Source organism: Brachionichthys hirsutus, chromosome 19, assembly GCF_040956055.1.
Source record: "Brachionichthys hirsutus isolate HB-005 chromosome 19, CSIRO-AGI_Bhir_v1, whole genome shotgun sequence".
Lineage (NCBI taxonomy): Eukaryota > Metazoa > Chordata > Actinopteri > Lophiiformes > Brachionichthyidae > Brachionichthys > Brachionichthys hirsutus.
In genome coordinates, this window is record NC_090915.1 from 8,288,529 (window position 1) to 8,308,900 (window position 20,372).

General features: G+C 41.1%; 1 protein-coding gene across 1 annotated transcript in view; it reads left to right on the forward strand.

Moving 5' to 3' along the window:
• Positions 1-13,626, forward strand: part of sfswap (splicing factor SWAP) — a 28,788-nt gene extending 15,162 nt beyond the window's left edge. The window contains exons 14-19 of the mRNA XM_068752979.1: positions 3,074-3,270; positions 6,424-6,803; positions 7,235-7,366; positions 7,693-7,827; positions 10,194-10,266; positions 13,000-13,626. Coding sequence (XP_068609080.1) covers positions 3,074-3,270; positions 6,424-6,803; positions 7,235-7,366; positions 7,693-7,827; positions 10,194-10,266; positions 13,000-13,065 — 983 coding nt within the window. The 3' untranslated portion in view covers positions 13,066-13,626. The remainder of the gene's footprint in view (positions 1-3,073; positions 3,271-6,423; positions 6,804-7,234; positions 7,367-7,692; positions 7,828-10,193; positions 10,267-12,999) is intronic.
• Positions 13,627-20,372: the final 6,746 nt, after the last annotated feature.

Sequence of the window (20,372 nt, forward strand, 5' to 3'; positions counted from 1 at the left end):
TGTAAGCGTTGGAGTTGGAGGAAAAAATAGAGCGGAAACAAAAAATATGTCCATTGAGTCTCAATTATAAATTCTCTCAACAGGCCGTAGCCTGCAGGACGAGACTAACAGTGTTGTAACGGCAAACAACAGTCGAATATCTTTTCAGACGCCTGGTGGAGATGTATTCTCCCTCCTTTGTTTCTTGCTTTTGTTCAGCCGTGGTGTGGAATGTTGCACAATGGCTCTCTTCAGTCTTTTCTTCAGTGAAGTTCTTTTAAAACATTTTTTTTAAACAGATTCAATTGTTTTTTTTATTTAGATGTGCATATTTAATTTATCAGAAAATAACTTCATTGAATCTTACTGCTTTTGCTAGAGAAAACATTTCCAACTTGGCACGTTGTATTCTGATGTAGTCAGGCACTGGAGGCCCGTTTCTCTTTTCAGCTTTTATTAAAGGTAGAGCCTTAAAAGATGCTGACTTCAACATTTGATGGGATCTCGAAGGGCAGACATAAAGTGTATTCATTTCCATTTTACCACAAAGACAGCTGCAAAATAAAGCCAAGGAAATGGACAGATGGACAGTTAAGACAATTGTGCTATTTTCAGCATCGGGGGGGGGCGTTGGCAGGTTGGCTGGTCCCTTTAAAGTTCATTGGAGCGGTCTCAGTATGGAACTTTCTTTCTCTGAACTCACAGACGCCAAGAGAAAGGGGCTGAAAAAGGCTTATGAATAATGACTGAATTTGCTCTGCTGTGTCGTAAAGTGGCCGTCAGTCAGTCTAATTTGATCAGATAGCAGGGGAATCAGTGGCAGGCAGCATAACGCCGATCTATACTGACGGGCTGGAACTCAGCAGGACACACTAAATGCGATAAGTACACAAGTCATTTCATGTCACTGCGAACATTTCCCAATAGATTTGCATATTTACTAGTTGTGGGAAATTAAATAAAATATCAATCGTAATTGAAATCAGACTTGTAATTCTATTTTGACACTGTAAATTAGGGATGGCATGAAAAATCAATATAGCAAAGTATCTACATTTTGCATTGCTTCAATTATTGATCTTTATACAAAAATGTTATATTGCCAATACAAATAAGACTTTCTTACACTAGAATAATAAAATTAATAGATTTTTGTGCCCACTTGCTGGAGTGAAGATGTAACTTATTTCAAATGCCAGCAATACGGGAATTCAGTTAAATCTAACCTTTTAGACCGTAGCATTAACTGTTCTCTCTGTCATCTTTATGACAGGCTTTATGGACACTATTACGATATTTTTCTTTTCCAAAGTTCATGCTGCAATAAGAGTTAAAAGTTAAAATAATAGAGAGAAGTAAGAATATAAAAAGTGTTGCTCATGTTGATGAACCTTCAGAGAAGTTGCACTTAAATCTGCTGCTCATTTTTGCTTTATGGAGCTTTATATTGAGCAACAGCTCATTGTTTAGATGTCTGACCTTCAGATTTCCTGTTTGGATTCACTCTCATTCCTCTCATGATGTCATGTTCTGGGATAAAAGGAGGGTGAACTCTCTATTTAGTTTCATTGGATGGCGAGAAGCTTCAAATGAATGCTTTGTATCTGCCATATTGCATGCAGGGAGCAGCTGTAGTTTGCAAGTTTGTTTTCTTATTGTACACCATAATTAATGAATATACCGGTAGTTTAAAAAAAAAAGCCCAACAAAGATTTTTAATTGCAGATTGAACCTACCGGTAAATCATTTTTTTATTATCTGTCTATCCAATAAGTTTGTCTCTTTCCTGGAGCCATTCTTCTTTCCTTCTTCAACACAAAAGAAAGAAAAAAACAGTGTGTGTGTTTATATTTTAACTTTATTTATACGCACCAACAAAACTCCTGTGTTTCATTTTATTTTGCACACATACTAACAACAACAACAACAATAACAGATTTATTGATAATATTTTATATATTGCACAATAATGGATAAAATCTTAGAAATTTGCTCGATAAAAGATTGATGGTCACAAAATATTTACAGCACTTTTCTATGAAATTCTCTATTATATATTAATTCTCTATATTCTCTAAATATTAAAATCCCTTCCATATTAACTTACTTCCTTAAAAGAAGCCAGAAGCGTCTTTGCTCTGTCTCACTGGATGTCTCACTGGTCAGCGCTGGGTTTTGTGCCGCTGCCTGGTGTGCAGATGGATTCTGCTCATCTTGGCTGCTGTTCACACTGTACTTAAATATGATTTGCCTCAGCAGACGCCCTAGTTTTAATGCTGGAGAGATAATAGTTGCACCAGCAGTTGCGTAACTTAAACTTGTTTTCCCTCCAGCATTTGCTCTTCTGTCTTCTCCTGTTTTCTGTCTCTCAATCAACCGATTGTTTTTGCCCATCTAATTTTTGCGCCAGCTATTGCCTACCCATTTCTGCTCTCATCTCTTATATCTATGCTTATTTTCCACCCCCTGGTTTTACTGAGATGTTTCCATTCCTCCACCCACATGCATTCTCCCATTTTTCCTGCTCTAGACTAGTCTTGCATTGCTTGAAATGTCCTACAAACAGGCCAGAGTCTCAATCACATCTTATTTGTCATTATTGTGAAGTATTCAGACACCAAACTGAATGGCAGTGACAATATTTGTGGAAAGTCACTCAGGTTGCTCGCTCCTCTTCATCTCTGGCTCGTCTCATTCGAATCTTCCTCACTTTCATTCATTCATTTATTTTCCTAACCGCTTTGTCCGTTACCGGGTCGTGCTGGAGCCTATCCCATCAATCAACGGGCGGGAGGCAGGGTACACCCTGGACAACCCGCCAGTTCATCGCAGGGCGTCTTCCTCACTTGCCTTTCTTAACAGTGTTTACCCTGCTAAGGTTTGTTCTCTGCTGGTCAGAAAAATATATTCTGTATGAAATTCAGAGCATTATAGCGGCTGTTCCCATCTTTTCAATAATATCCTCCATCGCAGCAATTTAGTCGAGGTAAAGTGTATCTGGTTATGGTAAAAAATAAAATACAAAAATGACTATAACTGTTTTCATCCTCCTCCAACCACCTTTGTTTTTACCCTCTTGTCCTCTTCCCCTTAGCCAAGCAAAAGCTCGAGGATCGTCTAGCAGCTGCAGCTCGAGAGAAGCTGGCTCAGGCATCTAAGGAATCCAAGGAGAAACAGCTACAGGCGGAGAGGAAGAGGAAGGCGGCGCTCTTTCTGCAGACCCTCCGCAGCCCTTTTGCTGGAGAGCCCGAGGCCAAGAAAGCTGAGATAGACTCATCTGTGCAGCATGAGGTACATTAATGGTTAATACGGTTGCAACTCACTTCTAGTCATGTGAAAAAGCCGGGTGTGTTGGATTGCATTAATTCTGTTGTTAAAGTAATGTGCATGATAATGTGAGTGCATTGACTGTCCCGGTTAATCGCTAATATCAGATGTGTGCAACAGACAGCTGATAGTGAGAGACAATATTCAGCCGTCATTTGCCAGAACAATTAATGTTGCCGTGATGAATCACCAGAATGTGTGACTCCATTGTCATGACAGAAGTACACACTGCAATCCTACAGCGTTAATTGCTCTTGCTTTATATAAAACGTCTCTGCCCCGACACAATAAGCAGCTTCTGTAAGGCCACGGTTCTGGAATGTGTTTTTCACATCTGATAAATGAATTTTAACAAAATATTTGAATCAGTTCAATTGCTTTAGCAATTTTACATTTGTACTCGTCCTCACATTGAGAAAGTACCAAACCTCTTCAGCTTTAGCTAATAATTGGTATAATGGGCAATTGAAAATGTCGCCATTCCTTCTATGGAGTCTAAATTTTGAGATCGATGTAATCTCACCTATATTGACTACAAATGCTCAATATATACAACGTAACTGGTCTTTTGGTAGTTGTATAAGTTAAAGCACAACAGAACTAATGTCTAGGAATGAAGAAACATGTCTTTACAATTGAATAATGGAGCCTTTGCAACAAGTTATCATACGTCCTAAAGTCAGCGCCGCCCGATTTATTATCATAGTCGATATCCAGTAAATGGAAAATCTTTATGCCTTAGTAGGGCTTTAATGACTAATACCAGATGGCATGATTATCCATGTTAGGCTGCATTGAGAGCTGTTTTCATTTTATTTCATGCTATAAAACATTAAGAGATTAATTCCTGGTTGTTAAGGGACTATCTTCGTGGACATCGGTTGTTTAGTTTGTAACAGGTCTGAGGTCTAGTTTCTAGGATATCACACGTTTAACTATCAACACAGCCGTGAGATCAGTTTAGTCTTCTTTCCATTCACCACCTATACTCAGTCATTTATTAACTACATTAACATAAAGATGTGGAATATCTTCGTTTGTTGCGATTGTTACTGAACTGTTGTTGGTGTTGATTATGATGCCTCGGCGGATTTTCCTGGCTCATAACTTTGCTTTAAAACAAACCGTTAACAGGTAAACTGCTGAATCTTTTACTGTATCTAAAATGCGTTTTCATCAGCGTTCTTCATCTTTGTCTGCTGTAAGAAATCCTAGCGTTTTAGCATAATACTAATGATTCCACAACTTTTCATTCCACTGCCAAAATTCCTCCTCCTCCCTTCCTGTAATGTTTTTTGCATTTTAACCAACTGGTAACAGATAACTGCTGTTCCGGTTAGATTTCCACTGAACAGCTGCCTTTGTAGTTCCAGATACACACTGATTTATCTTCTAAGTTCAATAGGAGTGCTACAAAATCTCCTTCGAATACTTCATAGTGTAAATAAGACGCAGTGATGGCCATTTGATTTGTCGACTCTCTTGTTCATTTGACGGATGCTGGATGTCAGCTCTTGTTAGCTCGCGTTAGCCCGGCTGATTGGTGCTAACCTGACCCCGCCGCCTGTTGGGCCAGGTGGTGGTGGGCAAGTTCCTGTCGTTATTGCACCAGCGCCGTCACTCACATCATTCAGTTTCTCACACTGAGCTATGACTGGGAATGCCTTTTCACCACAGATTGGCTTTAATATTTCCCTTTATTGACGTTGGAAGTAACAAATGACTGAGCCCATCGTCTTTTCCTGGATAAGATGTCAGTGTTTGAGTAGAATGTGAGTAATAAATGAGGCTTGACCATTTAGCGTTACTTGCCTAGGTCCAGACTTTTGGATCGCTAACTTCACCGGGTTGAACAATTTGTCTGCCATGATAAGCTCCTCCTCAGGAAAACGCAGGCAATCCAGTGGCCTGACATTTATGTGAAAGCGACTGAGTTGCCCACGAGACTCACATGGACACCTAATCATTTTTCCTTCACAAATTTGATTGTTCTGGAAATTGTTTCAGGACAAAAACAAAAATCGAGACTCCGCCAGGGCTTCCCACTAATCAATACGCTGTTTGGAATATTGAGAGGATGCCTGCTCCTCTTTTCGTCTCCATTTCTCAGTGTGCTGTCTCAACTTTCTGCTCTCCTCCAGCCCCAACTTCAGTATCTTTCCAGAGCAGGTGAAAGAGGGCAGACACTTTCTTGGCCTGGCATTGGGAGACGCATCCTATTTGTCGGCCCTAATTTTAAGCCAAAGCTGGCCTTTATCATTTCATTATCTCCAGACACCAGATAGTCTGCAAACAACGGCGTAATAAATATCCCTCCTCTCTCCACTCCCCCCGCCAGTTTTCAGATACCATATATTTTAGTTCTACCTGTGCTGCCTTCTCATCAGCTGTCCACCTACTTCTCACAACCTTTAGCGGAGAGAAATTCACACCACGCATTGTTCATTATTTATCATTTGGACGGCCATAATCACTTATGTTAATGTCAGTGCATAAAGAATGCCATTTGATGTCTCCAAATTGTATTTATAATAGTATATAAAGGAATATATATGCAGTGCGAGTGACCCCAGGAGCGATCTGAGACCTAACCTAGGTCATGATTAATCCATTGATGGTCTGAAGCCATTTTTTAGTGTCACTCCAGCTCTAGGCCAGTTTAATGCAAGCAGACAGGCCCGAGTCATTAGAGGAACTGCAGCTGGCAGTCGCCCCTCTGTGCATTGCCAGAGGGCTTCACTGTGTTATTTAACCCAGAGCATTTAATCAACTAACTGAGGAATTGTATTCCCTCTTTTCAGGCTTGTTTATGGTCCCTTGCTTGTTTTCAGAGTATTCTGTGAATATTTAAGATGTTTTTATTAAAGAAAATCATTTTTCTCTTTGTAATTCTGTAACGCTGGCCGGGATGTTCACGGATCAGTGCATACAGAGCTCTAATCATGATACACAACCAACCCCACACTACTTATAGCCAGATGTGAACAGAGTTATTTATTTTATGCATCGTATGTTTTCTTTCTGTCTTCAAACCAGCCATAGCGAGAATCCCCACTCCTGTGAAACCAATGTCTCCATTGATGTCTTTGTTCTCTCTGTTCTGTCCTTTGGCTCTAGATGCAAGAGGCCCTCTCTATTCTGTCTAACTCTGTGCCTCAACTGTCCTCTGCAAGACCTGCACATCCTCAGGAACAAAGACCCACTGTGGCGAATCAAGTGGCCCGTCACAGCAGGGAGGCCCCATCCTGCTCGTCCTCCTCGTCCTCGTACACCAACTCCAGAGGAGGAGCCAGGAACAGAAACCGAGATAAAGACAGAGACAGAGACAGAGAGCGGGACAGGGAAAGAGACAGAGATAGAGACAGAAACAAAGGCAGGGACAAGGACAAAAAGAAAAAGAAACACAAGAGGCGGTCGAGATCGAGGTCAAGGTCGAAGCCGAAGTCCAACAACAGACACGCCCTTCCTACTGCCTACAGGAGAGCGCATCGGACTCGGTGAGACACCACAGACTTGCACGCTTGACGTAATTTGTGTTTCTTTCAACATCTCCATTATTACTTTAATTCAACCTCCCTGGCTGAAGATGTGATTGAAAATTATTGTGACAGATTTAATGATTTATCACCATTTGTTTTGAACTCGTATGAACTACCTTAAAATAATTGTTTCTGCATTGAGGTCTTCAGATATTCTCATTGAATCGGTACAAAGCTTGCTCAAATCCTCGTATTTCTTATTAATAATTCTTTTTAGCTCCCTGGGAAATCATTGATTGATTCTCATGCATTCTACCAACCTCGAATGGTTTTGGCACTTTGTTCTCATTTTGTTCCTCTCTCTCTCTTCCCCTCATCTAATAAGCTCAGACTTCTGTAATTTATTGGCTTGTCCGTCTTGCGCTTCCTTTGTCCTCCTGTCTGGATAGATCCCGATCACACTCTCCAGGGAGGAGGGACAGGAGGGGCTCCTCAGCAGAAAGGAGGCGTGAGGAGAGGGGGCGGGAACGACATTATCCGAGCGGCAGCTCCAGCCAGCCCGGGGGACATTTGACATCCAGGTAAACCTAACGACAGGTGTCATCGAGTCGCAGGTCTTCACGCACAGCTATGCTTATTTGAATACATAAAACACTGATTTGTACCGTGTGTGAGAAAGATCACTGGTGTATATCTATTACATTTAGCAACAGTTTAGATGTGTCTTTGATGGAAACTGCTGGGTTGCTTTTACTTGCTTGAATCTCAAGTAGGGCTTTGTTAAACACACGAGCACCGCCTTCAGAAAGCATCCGCCGCTCGATATACTGTATTGTGTTTTCCGTGATGTTACCGGCTGAATGTGAAGTCTTTCAGCTCACGCAGTTCTCTTGCTTTTATCTCTCAGGTCTCCTCGTGAAAAAAGGAGGAGCTCGTCCTCGGGACAGCGGCAAACTGCTGGCTCCTCTTTCTCCCCATATTCCTCACCCTGCAGGGTTTTGTCCCCGTCGGCTAGCCCTGCGTCCAGCCTGGTCCACTCAAGGTAACCCCCTCCAAGCCTGGCATCCTCTCATCCAAGCATGTAATTATTTATCAGGTTTAACTTAAAGATCACTGATGAGATTTTACTTTTACTTTTGCTTTCAGTGTGTCTGTTTTGCACACATCATGTTTTCTTTCTGTCTTCATGTAAGCGCTTGGTTCTTGTCATTTCTTGTGGCAAAGCACTTGTGCTGCCTTTCTTGTAAGAGGGGTTCTACACACCTAAGGACTATTATTACTATAATTATTACTTTATTTGAATTTTTTTTTCACAAAAAACACTAGACAGGTCGGTGCCTCTGGGCGCCTGAAGCGTTTTGTCTTTCATGACATAAACATAATGAATAAACACATAAATCAAAAAGTATAAGGCTTCAGGAACTGTTTATTACAGTGTCGAAACTTTGCTGAAACGCCTTGTCAAAAGCCAAATCATCGATGATGTTTAAATTATGTCCTCTTGTTTTTTGGAAAGCACAACCAGCACTTCATGGAGACTTTTGTAAACCTTTTCACCAGATTGTCCTATCATAGTTTGACAACCTGAACTCGGCCCAGCAGGCCTGCCAAGCTTTGTATATTTCTACATGTCGAAGAGATGTTCTTGGGGTTGCAGTTCAGTGTAAAGAAAGAGACGCAGAGCCTTGAGGAATTGATATTATTGTTTGGATCCAACATTCTTTTACAAGAGATTGATGTTTAAAATATTTCCAACAAAGACGGTCTCCATTAACCTTTGCATGTCAGAGGCTAAATGTAATTGACCTTTCCCTACCTGTTCGTTCTCAAACCCAATACAGGCAGTATAGGCATTAGATCAATGAGGCTAAAAACATAAACAAACATGTCAAATGTTAACTCATTTACTGAGTTTTCCTTTTTCTGAGTGTGTATTAGTCATTAGTGCAGTAAAGAACTTAAAAAAGCAGACAGGTGGGTGATGCAAAGGTACGCAGAAAGACTGCCCTTCACGTTGCATTTGGTCATATCACAGCGAACATCACTGATCATTTATGCAGCCCTCGGCTTTTTGCACATATTAGCATTTAAGGCAGTTAATTTATCCAGGAATGTCGGACATTAGATTTGAAAGGCATATCGCTAAAATCATTTTATAGGTCCCTGAGCCAGAACAGTGGAGGTAGGAGGTTATGGTTGCATAGAGAACATTCAATTCAAGCTTCCCAAAGGTTATTTAAAAAATCTAGATATTGGTAATATGGATTTTATGCCTTAAATGGTTTAAAAATACACTCATTTAAAAATGTATATTGCTTCAGTCATACATCAAGGTGGGCTGTCCTATAGAAATAAGTGACAGGAGCTTGTAAATGTGGGCAGCATAAATAAAACAATTTAAAATTAATACATTATTTATCAGGTATTTGAGGTAAATTTGTGAAAGAATTGCAAAGTTATCTCACCCAACTTTACCTGGAGGGTTGCTGCCTTGATTCGAGTATCTGGTCCGTGCAGCGATACGCAGTCTGCGCCTTCTTAAAAACTCTAACTGCAATCAAGCGTTCCAGATCTCAGTTCCACCACTCTGTCACGCTTTTGTAAATCTCTTACGTACACAGAGGGATCACGAATAAGACACGCCTCAGGCCAAATGCAACAACACGGAATATCTCTGTCAGTTCATGTGAGGAAAATTCATTTCCTTTCTAAGGTGGAACTTTTAACTGTTTGTGGGATTAGGAAGAAAAATATACAATATTAAAGGAACTATGATTTCAGGGTGGTACTGTAGATGAAAAACAAATTGATGATGATGAGTCCTGCCTCTGTTTATCCATTATTCCATTCTTTCTAACCACTGGGGGAAAAAAACATTGAATGGGTTCTTTCTTGCTCGCAACCATTCTACTGAGTTTCACAACATATATTGAGTAGCTCGTGTGTAATTGACAGAAATGGTGGACACTGTCTGACACATTCCAAATAACCCCTCCTTTAGTGGACTCTTGAAAACTCTTAGCATCACCAGCGGTCTGCTCTTCAGTATTTTGTCACCTGCTGTGTTCAATCAACTTGATGTACATGACTTATCTATTTAAAAAAAAGCCTTTATGAATAATGAAGTGTTAGACGGCGGAGACATTAAAAGCTTTGGACAGAGCAATGGAGTTGAGTGGAAGACTTGTGACTTTGCGTTTTCTTCTGCATGATTACACCCTTGACTGAGTTTGACACCGTTGATGTAGTGCTTAGTTTTGTTTTTGCTCGTAACACCCCATTCCTCTCTTACCTCGCCATCTTACATCCGCTCCTCTCCCTGCTATGACTCCAAATATAAACATTTAACATGGCTTCTTGCATATTGCATAGCTTCTCTTCCTAAGTCGATTGTCTTTTTCTCTCCAGGGGTGACTCTCTTGAGAAAGACAAGGCAGTGTCTTCATCCATAGTGTCCTCTGTTCAGGCCAAAATAACTCAGGTATTGTTCTTTGCTTTTATTCCAAATATGGATTCTGCTGCTGTTCAAGTGTACCAGACGCAAGTGCTGGGTGTTCTGACTTTCCTTCATGCAGAGGTAGAGCAGAAAGTGCTCTTGATTTTGACAGATAAAAATAAATCCCTGTCTTTCAGCTGCTTCTCCTTGGGAAATTCAACTTGAATTTCTTTATTGTTTCTACCTCATCTGCTCCATCTTCTGTATTTTTGAGCAACACGTCATTGAGAACAAAAAGAGACTGTCTTTGTTAAAGTGGAGTGAGGCTCAGGGTTCAATCGATACGTCGTATTTTCTTCGGCTTTCATGTCTGTTTTTTTGCATTGCATCACTGAAAGGCTCTCCTCTTGCCTGCCTCTATGGAGTAGCGTGACGGCAACGCCTTCATTAGCCTTATGCCACGTTTAAGCACACTAACAAAGGTTCACAACTGTAGCTCGTCCTGACCAAATTCAAACCTTTGCCCTGTGTCTTCTGTCAGGGAGGCCAGTCAAGATCAAAAAAACATTGATTGATGCGCACATATCTGATGACATCTGCCTTACAATCTTAAAATTATTGTAAATATTAGTCAGAGTTAGTAGCCATGACCAGCTTTCCAATTTGTGTAGTGTGGAGTAGATGTTCTTAAAGTAACCAGCCCAAAACACGGGTAGAAATTAGGATAACGGCTCAATTCCTGGCAGACCACAGCTCTGACCGGTGACTTTTAATTCAGTGGACTTTGACTGCTGTGGAAGAAAGAAGAAACATTTACTGATTACATTTAAAGAGAACTGGGGGCCTGTGTGTCTTTACTGAAGCCTCCATATTTTATATATAAAATATTAATCACTTAAAGTTGAAAACTTGAAGAAGCAGAACTTTGTGTCAGACATGAAAACCTGTGAGACACAGGCTGCAGCGTTAGACCGGAATGAAAGAAGCATTGGGAGCCGTGCTAATGGGAGCCAATAGACTGGGAACGGAGAAACAACACAAGCTATTCTCTGAACATTTGCACAACTTCACCTGATTTTGGAATCTATTCTCCGTTCTGGCCACAGGGTACTGGGTGTGTGTGTGTGTGTGTGTGGTGTTTACTCACTTGATGCACCCTGAAAGCAGGTTTCATATTTCTTCCCTGCATCAACAACATGTTATTCCTTTCCCTTTCTTATTTTGTCACGCAGACACACACTCCTTCTGTCACTTCAACGGTAAATGAAGGCGCGCTGCTATCACAACACGCACAGATTCGGAACTGCTAACTACTCCTACCCCATCTGTGTTGTTTTACAAACACATCTTGAATAATTCAGCATCTCCTCATCTGCCTAATGGTCTCCTGTTTCTTTTTCTTCTTCTCTCCCTAAGGGTGCCTGGTTGCTATTTGCTTCATCTCATCTCTCATCTTCCTCCTGTTTCTCATTGTTCCCCCGCCTTCTGTCCCCTTGTGTGCACTGCTTTACATTTATCGTGGATTACTCATCTCTGATCGAGGTTTTATTCCCTTTGCGTGTTGTTTTAGATCCATTTGGTTCCCTTTTTTCCTGCAAGGTTACTGGGAAAAGTCTCAGAATGACAGATCAGCACGGGGAGTGTTATTTATGTTTCTCTTTTTTGTCCACTGTATCTGGATATTCTGTTGCCACATCTGCGCCATAACATTTGATGATAATATTAATGTAATATACTATCTGCGTGCGCATTCATACGCACCACGGTTTAAAGACAAGCAGCATTTTGAGTGATTTGAAGTGACATCTCCTTCCTTCTGTTATTACAGCTGTTAAATTGTCTCATCTGTCAGAAGAGCTCAAGGGTAGATCTGTCCATGCGTGTACGAATCGCTCTTAGGAGGCAAATGAACACTTCGGCAATACAAACATTTGTACCTGGGTCAGCAAAACTTTTACCTGAAGTGGGAATTAACGGAATTTCACAATCTGACTGCTCTCTACTTCCCACAATCTGCTTTATATTCATCTGTTCAGCATTACGTTCAATTTGTGCAACTCCTCCTTGCAACGTATACATTTTTTTTAATGTTGCTGACCTACTTAAAAACATTTACAGTTGGCCACTGCGCAGGTCATCGACTCTCTGGACATAATATTTTGTTGTATTATTTTTCACACAATGTTTTTCCAATATTTTGTGGATAAATAAACATTAAGGCAGTTTTTTAATGGCTATTTATCAAATGCTCGGACGCTGAAATGCTTTCGTGTTGTTCAAGCAAAATTGAAGCCTTTTGTACTCAACTTTTAAATTTGAGATGATACCGTTTCATGCTTTTTTTTTGGGGGGGGGGGGTTATGCTTAGTTTCCTGGGGTCCAGCACTCCACTGGGAATCCCGGCACGCGCTCCCTTTACCATTCCAGTTATTTTTTTTGGTTTGGGGGTGGGGTGAATTGATGGATTTATCTCGAAGCAAAACAGAAAGAAGAAATTTATTTGCTTGACGATTGGTTGTTACAGACCCCAGGAAGATTAGCAACCACGTTGGTGGAAGCTACTGGGGATCCACTATAAATAAACAAATAAACAGATCTTCGAACCAACACTGACGGTCTTAAATATCCTTCAAACCCTCAGTGTGTATTTCTCTGATACTCACTGGTGTTATTATTTCCACAGGTGTATGAGCACGCACCCACTGTCATGGTGGCCTCCTAACTTTAATTTATTTTCCAGTCGTCTAATGACATCACTCCCTTTCCTTCTTTTCCCAGGATCTGATGGCCAAAGTGCGAGCCATGCTTGCCACTTCCAGGACCTTTCAACTCCCTAATTCCTAAAGAAGGAATGGATTGTACGCGCCACAAGAACACGAGCAGTATTCTCCGATTTCCTGGAGATTTATTTGGCCTGTGTCTCTATTAAGTCATCGATTTGGGCGGCATCGGATTAAAGGCAGCCGTAGAACTGGAACGTCTGGTTTCTCACTTCTACCAGGACATCATCTCGTGTGTTTCTGGGAGAATCGAATGCAGAAATCATGCATATGTCTTGCATTCTGTTTTAAAACCCACTACTTTTCTCCCATGATGCAACAGTCATTCTTTGTAGCTTCATCTGAAGCTGCTGAAGATCTGCATTCTCTCCTTCTATGAAGGGTTGTGTGTTGTTCGGCTCAGTTAGGTTCTCCCCCACACACATCTGTGATTGTCTTCTGCTGTCATCCCCTCCCCCCATCTTTTATTTTGGTCTCCAGCACCTCGTCCATTTTACGTCAGAAGCCATTCTAAGTGTTTCTTTGTTCGGCTCTTGTTTGTGGCCTTGCATTTCTCTTCTTGGATTGTACTGTAATAAACTTGATGAATGAAGAAGTGTAATCAAAGGTGTCAATAAAGTTTCATTTACGATTTCCTTGTGGTTTTTACGCCTGTCTTTTGAGGCCTTGAGTTATGTGAGTCAAAATGCATGTCGTGAAAGATAATTCATTGTTTAGAGGCACTTATTGATCGTGGAATCCCGAGAGAGACTTCTGTACCGGTCTTTATCTTGATCTTCCTACAGTTTGAAAACATAATTGAAGAAATACGTTGGGTTTGCTGCTCATGAATCTTTACCTGCGTCGCATAAAGGCGGAATCCCTTTGTCTGGATCTAACCCAAACTTCAGTTGCTAAGGAAATAAACATTCTTAACATTCGTATTGATTGAATTTAAAAAAATGGGCTGCAGAAAATCATGTTTTGATCATTGTTCTTTGATTGTGTGTTTTCATTATTATGCCATTATACTATCATTATGTCAAAATGGTTTTTAAATCACAGTCTCGATAATAAGACATGTCATTCAACAGAAAAGAATGCCAACAAAGGCGTTTTCTCCTAAAGCTCCATTACCGAGATTAATGGGACAAAAACATCTGCATAGGTCGTCATCGTCCTTCAGCGGATGCAGAAGACCCTCTGCTCTCCACTGGGAAATAGGCCCACTGTCCCAGCATGCTCGCCCAGTCGTTGGTTTTCTTCATCATTCAGTTTTGCAGCTAAAAAGAAAACGTCATCCGCCAATTACAATACAATTACAACGAATCGGAACTGGAGGAAAATGGATGGACGGACTTATAAGACAGAATTCTTATTTGTTTCTAAAGGTTTAGAGAATTAGAGTTCTGACACAGTCTTTAATCCTCCAAATTCTTTCATTGGCATTTATGCGTTCTCATTCTCATAAAGAAGAAATTTCCTTTCTTTAAGTGTCACCTTTGATAGCAGTGAGCTCGAGGTCTAGCTGGCATTAGCCAGCAGACTACCTTTTGAAAATGACCTTAGTTAACGGTTAACAGCTAGTAAACCCTCCACGTGTTCACACAAACTAATGTGGAGGGGGCGATCCTCATGGAGCACTGCTCACGAAGTTGGTGAAACAAACCAGGATTATTTCAAGCGATCATATATAATCTGTTACTTCTTACTATCTCAGAGATAAATCCTATTACGCAGTTAATTATTGCTGTGATTCAAAAATCTTAGGTTTAGCACGTCAGTACAATTTAGTGGCGTCTTAGTGGAGTTTTTTTGAACTCTTTATTTAAACAAAACATTTCTTGACATTATTGCACATATACATCATTTGCAAACTTGAAATATTAATGGTCACAATTAGAAAGAAATAGCAAGTATCCTGAAAAAGGGAACTAAAGAAAACAAAAGACAAAAGCAAGAATTGCTATTACTTCTCCAAATACGAAATCACAGGCGCCCGTCTTTTTAGGTACTTGTCCTTATTTAGCCGTAATACCGCCGTGATCTCCTCCATACAGTTCACAGATTTCAGTTTCTTTGGACCCACTGTTCCACAGTAGGCGTCTGTTGTTTGAGCCAATTCACAGTAATCATTTTGTGAGCAACCAGCACCAAAACCCTGACCAGATATATCGACGTTTGTTTTTAATCCTGCTCGTGTTGTATGAGCTCTATCACAACCACTGTGATATTCATAACAGTGAGAAGAGATATGGAGTAAAGCTCTTCTGCCTCTTGATGGATTGAATGGAACATAAAAAGGCAAATAAGTTGCTTTCTAATAAAAAAATAATAATTCTAACTTTGAAATGAGCAATCTCCGTGCGTCCTTCATTAATAGAATCTGATGCAGATGTGGAATTAATACGCTAAGGAGAAATTGCTTTTCACACACACAGAGAGACTCAATAGCTTACAGTAAATACCACAGAGGTAACAGCACCTGAGTGGTGTCATGCAGGGTCTTACCCGCCCCGCTGGTGCAGCCATACAACAACAACAACAACAACAACAACAAGCAGGTTGGTGAAGAACTGGTGTCAGATGAAGTGGAATGAGAACAGGAGGTCCATATACAGAAAGAATAGATGGGAAAATGTTCTATTTCACCCACATGGACACGCAGCCCTGTTAGCTTTGGCAAGCATCTAAGCCAGTCCCCTAAGTGCACATTGTTTTCCTTTAAATTATATATTTCTTTTCACATCTATGTATGAAGGAAGTGGGACCCTGCCTCTGCAAAGTCCAACCTACGCAGCAAATGTGCTGGAAGCAGAATTTTACCCAGGAGACTGGGGCTTTTTAAATTTTTAAAATGTTAATGAATTTATTGTTTTTCAGTTTGGGTTTTTATTTAAAACAACCATGTAGTGGAAAGGTGGTGTGTGTGTGTGTTTTTTCATTAAAAATAATTATCACTGAGACAGGAAACCAAATCATGTAAAACACTAATGGTTTTAGTGAAGGTGCCGTTAGGTGTTAGTGTTTGCTGGGACTAACATTTCCCAGTGTATCCAAAGGGTGCAGAGATAGTGGAGAACCACATCAGGCTCACACGCCATGCAGGACATAAAGTGCTGACCCCCCCCAGGGAAGCTAATTTCTTTGGGAGCCCTTAAGGTTGCTGATACAGCAGGACATGCCGTCTGGCCCAGCTTCCCTGTGATTGACATGTCGCTTCCACGGGGAGCATCCTCTGGTTTTAGTCACGCTCAATAGGGATAGGCTAGGATCAGTAGTACCAAAGCTTGCTCCAAGGACCCCTCAATAGTTTTAAACCTCCCTAGGGATCAAAGCTCTCGGGATGATTGATTTCATTCACTTGTATGCCGTCATTGCTTCCCCTGCATTCACGTGCGATGATTTATCACCTTTAACAGCCATGCATGTGCTGGAATCATCTGAAAGTAAAGTCGACTCTGTAGCCATCTAACAATTGGAGGTTGGGGTGAAGCCGCTATTTTACTACCAGGAATGTAGTATGAATGTGAATTATGAGCCGAAGCGATGAGAGCGAGTGTTGGCGAGACTCTACTTTTTAAAAGTTACAATTAAATGTTACTGTGATGTATGTTCACTTTCCACTCCACACGGAATGAGGATTCCCACCTTGCGTCTCAGATCTGCTAGAGGTTTCTACCTGTTGAAGGTTTTTCCTCATCACCGTCTCCGCAAGCATGAATTATGCGACACGCTGTGAACTCTCCCAGGACATTCTGGTATAAGTGGAGATGATTTAGCGCTTTAGCATGCCAGCTTGACATTGCAATGCAAAGAGTAATGGTCCTCTAATATTTCTCAACAATATGACACTTGAACGCGGAACCTGCTTTTCAAATAAAGCAGTCTTTTGGTGACCAGCAAGAAGTATCTGATAACCTTCATATTACATTCATTCCTTTTGTTGAGTGTCTTGATACGGTGCAACACATGGGTCAAACATTCAGGAATCGGTTCATCTGGCTGATCCAGTGTGTGAAAAGATGCTTTTTGTTGTTGTTGTTCTGCTCTTTATCTGTCTGTACAGCTGCAGTGGCTCTGATAAGGCAGCCGAGCGATGCCTTATGCAACATCCTTCAATGGGAAATTATCATTGAGGAATAGATAAACGTAAGTCAAACAGAGTCTCTGAGAAAGGTTTATGTGGAAGAATAATCTGCGAGCATTTCTTACCAAAGTGGGTTGATTCACTCCTTCCAAACGCCTGCCGTCTGAGTGATGAAGATTATTCTATTGTACATTCTTGTATTTGAGCTCCTCCAGTTGGCCGAGACTCCAATTTTAGGAGTTTGAAAGATTTCAGTTGTTGTCCTTTGTGAACCGATTCCAAGTTCACGGTATCCCTGCAGGTATCTTTAGCAATAGTATGTGCCAATGTAAGCTTTTAGCGGGTAGTTATCTTAATGATAATTGTGGAAGGAATTGCAAGGTTACACTGGTAATGCTTTGAAAGGGTTGTAATCAATATTTTTAGTCATAAAATTAGATGAAATTGCCACATTTATGGTTGGTTATTGTGCTGAACCCACAGAATATTGACGACTGGCTCCAATCCACTGAGCGTTTCAGCATTTTTAAGGTGGTAAGCTTGCTTTGGTTTTACAGCTCACATTCTCTCCCACTTTTCTCACTGGGGTTGTATTGATCGTGGGCAAACTTCTGTTTTCCACAGTGAAGCTCCAAAAGCCCAATGGAGGAAAGGCACAGGTAGTAACTATATGATGGATTATTTAGTTACTAAATAGCCAATTATTCCTTTAAATTAGGGCTTTTATTGTTGACCCTTTATCATTTCTGATAGAGGTGGGGATGGTGGAAAATGGGGAGGCACCTAAAATAACTTCTTGAACAACTAGCAAAAGGAATTTTCTTTTTTTTAATTTCTTTATTTTGTCTTCGGGAAGGGGCTCACCTGAGGAGATGAAGGTTCTTCACTCTATAGTTGTAGAATTCACTGACATGACATCAGATTCCCCCAAAAAACTGAAAGAAAACTAGTCATGTTGAAAAATTTAAACTTTGATTTTAATCCAACAGAGCATCAGAGAGAAGGGGGAGTTTGGAGTTGGACATAAGACACACAGTAATGGACAGTATGGAGCTATTATAAGATCAGTAAAGTTGCTGCATTGGTGAGTGAGCTCATCTCTGTGGTTTCCTCTCTTTTCAGCACGGAGATTGGTCCATAAGGGAAACAGTGAACAGAACAAAAGCCTCAGGTTGCCCTGTTTTAGGGAACAGAGGCATGAATGCAACTCCACAAAACAAAAAATCAACAAAAATGACTTTATTATCATATTGCTTTGTAGTAAAATGTATTAGAATTTGTTCTTTAATGCAACTCTAATGCATTACAATCTGCAATTAACCTGGAAACCGTAACAGTTTAATTTTTGCTCAACCTGAATAAATCAAATCACCAAAACGTTACCCCAAAGCTCTGCTGAAATTCCAGAATAGACTTTCACTTGTGCATATTGCATGACTGAAACCTGTGGCGAATGATGCAGGTAAGACAACAAGAAGAGACAACCCTGGTATGATGAACAGCAAATGTCTTTCTGAAGAACTTCTAGACATAATTTTAAATAAAAGTTGCCTGCACGGGCATCACAGTGGCATTGTGGGTAGCGCTGTCGTCGCACAGCTAAAAGAGTTTGTCTGTTTTCCCTCCGCGTGAGTTTTCTCCAGGTTCTTCGGTTTTCTCACACCCCAAAAACATGCAATTTAGGTGAATTGTTACTCCAAATTGTCCATAGGTGTGAGTGTGTGTGTGAATTGTTGTCTTTCTACGTGTGGCCCCGCAATGCAATGGCGACAATGGCGGATAGACTCCAGCAACAGCCGTGACCTGCAAGGAGGATAAAGCGGATGGCTGTAAGTTGTCTTTACATTCATACGGCTTGATACCAAACTGGACCCCAAAATGCGAGGATGGAGGCGGGAGATAGGTTGTAAATAATAATAATTTAATAACAAAACTCAAGCACCAAACAAGAAGCAGAACAACGACGGGCAGGCGGCAGAAAGAAAAAAAACTATAATTGAAATACACTGCCTATAATTAAAAAACAAAACACTCATACAAAGAGAGCGACAGGCCGGAGTCCCGAAAGAAAAAAGTAAAAGACAAAATCACAGCCTGACATAACCTTCTAAATGTTACAACAAAAATACTGGCAATGCCAACATGATGCCAGGAAGCACACAGATTAAAGGCCTCATCTGTTAGAGAGCAAACAGGAGAGCAAGAACTACGTAAAGTGGTGGCAGATGAGCTGGGATTAGCTTCAGGTGTGTCTCGTTTGTGATCTGCCCGTTCACGCGCAGCCGCACCTGCAGGAATAATCAAGACTCGGTAACAGGGGTAGGTCCTTGAACGGAGGCCCGCGGTCAGCGCAGTCGCTAAATGGATTGCAATAATCTACATTGATAAAGACTGGTGAGGGGGGGGAGGGCTTCAAGGCAATATCCAGATCACTTGAAGCGATCCGTCACACCAGTCGCCTTCAAGGGAACCTTCAGAGAATTTATGAAATGGGAAGGCAGGAAGGAAGCAGAGCTGCTGGCTCAAGCCTCAGAGTGAGATTTTATCTTGTTAACAATTTGCAGGCAGGCTGTGCACGTTCGTGTTTCTAGACGCCTTGACTTTGTGGCTGTTCTTCGGGTGGTCGTCTGATAATGGAGTCTGGAATTCGTTACGGACGTTGTGAGCAAACAAAATCATTGAAACTAAGCTGAAATGTTGAGTCGATAACAAAAATGCTCACATTTAAAACTTCTGATTCATTAGAATGACCCACAGCCTATTAATTAACCGAATGACGCCACTAATTAATATGGCCATCAGCTAATTGAGCTATTAGTCTCTGGATCTGATAGCAGTGTTCAGGTGAAACCGGAGGTATCCCAGGTTTAACAGAAACACACGTTATGATTGTTGGTGTGTCCCCCCCCCCCCCCCCCCCTTTGATTTTATTTCACACAGGACGGCTCAAACCGTGAGAGTCAGCCTTTTGCAGCAACACAAACGCAGAAACCGTAGTTTTATTCGGAATCTGACATGAATGATATCGTGACTCATCCAGTGAGCAATAAAGCAGCTCTTGTGGATGGATCAGAAATATTGCAGCATTTTTATTTGTCATGTCTGCAGATGTTGCTCCTTGTTCGGGCTGTCGCTGCTGCTGTTGTTAATGCTCCAGTCAGGATTAAAGGTCATTAATATGCATTTCTCATTAATGCTTGCTGTGAGAGGTGCGTGTGATGTGTAGCCTTATTAAACCGTGTTGCTATTGTGTATTGGGAGGGGCGGCTGTCGTGCAGTCTGCTTGTCATGATGTTATGAGA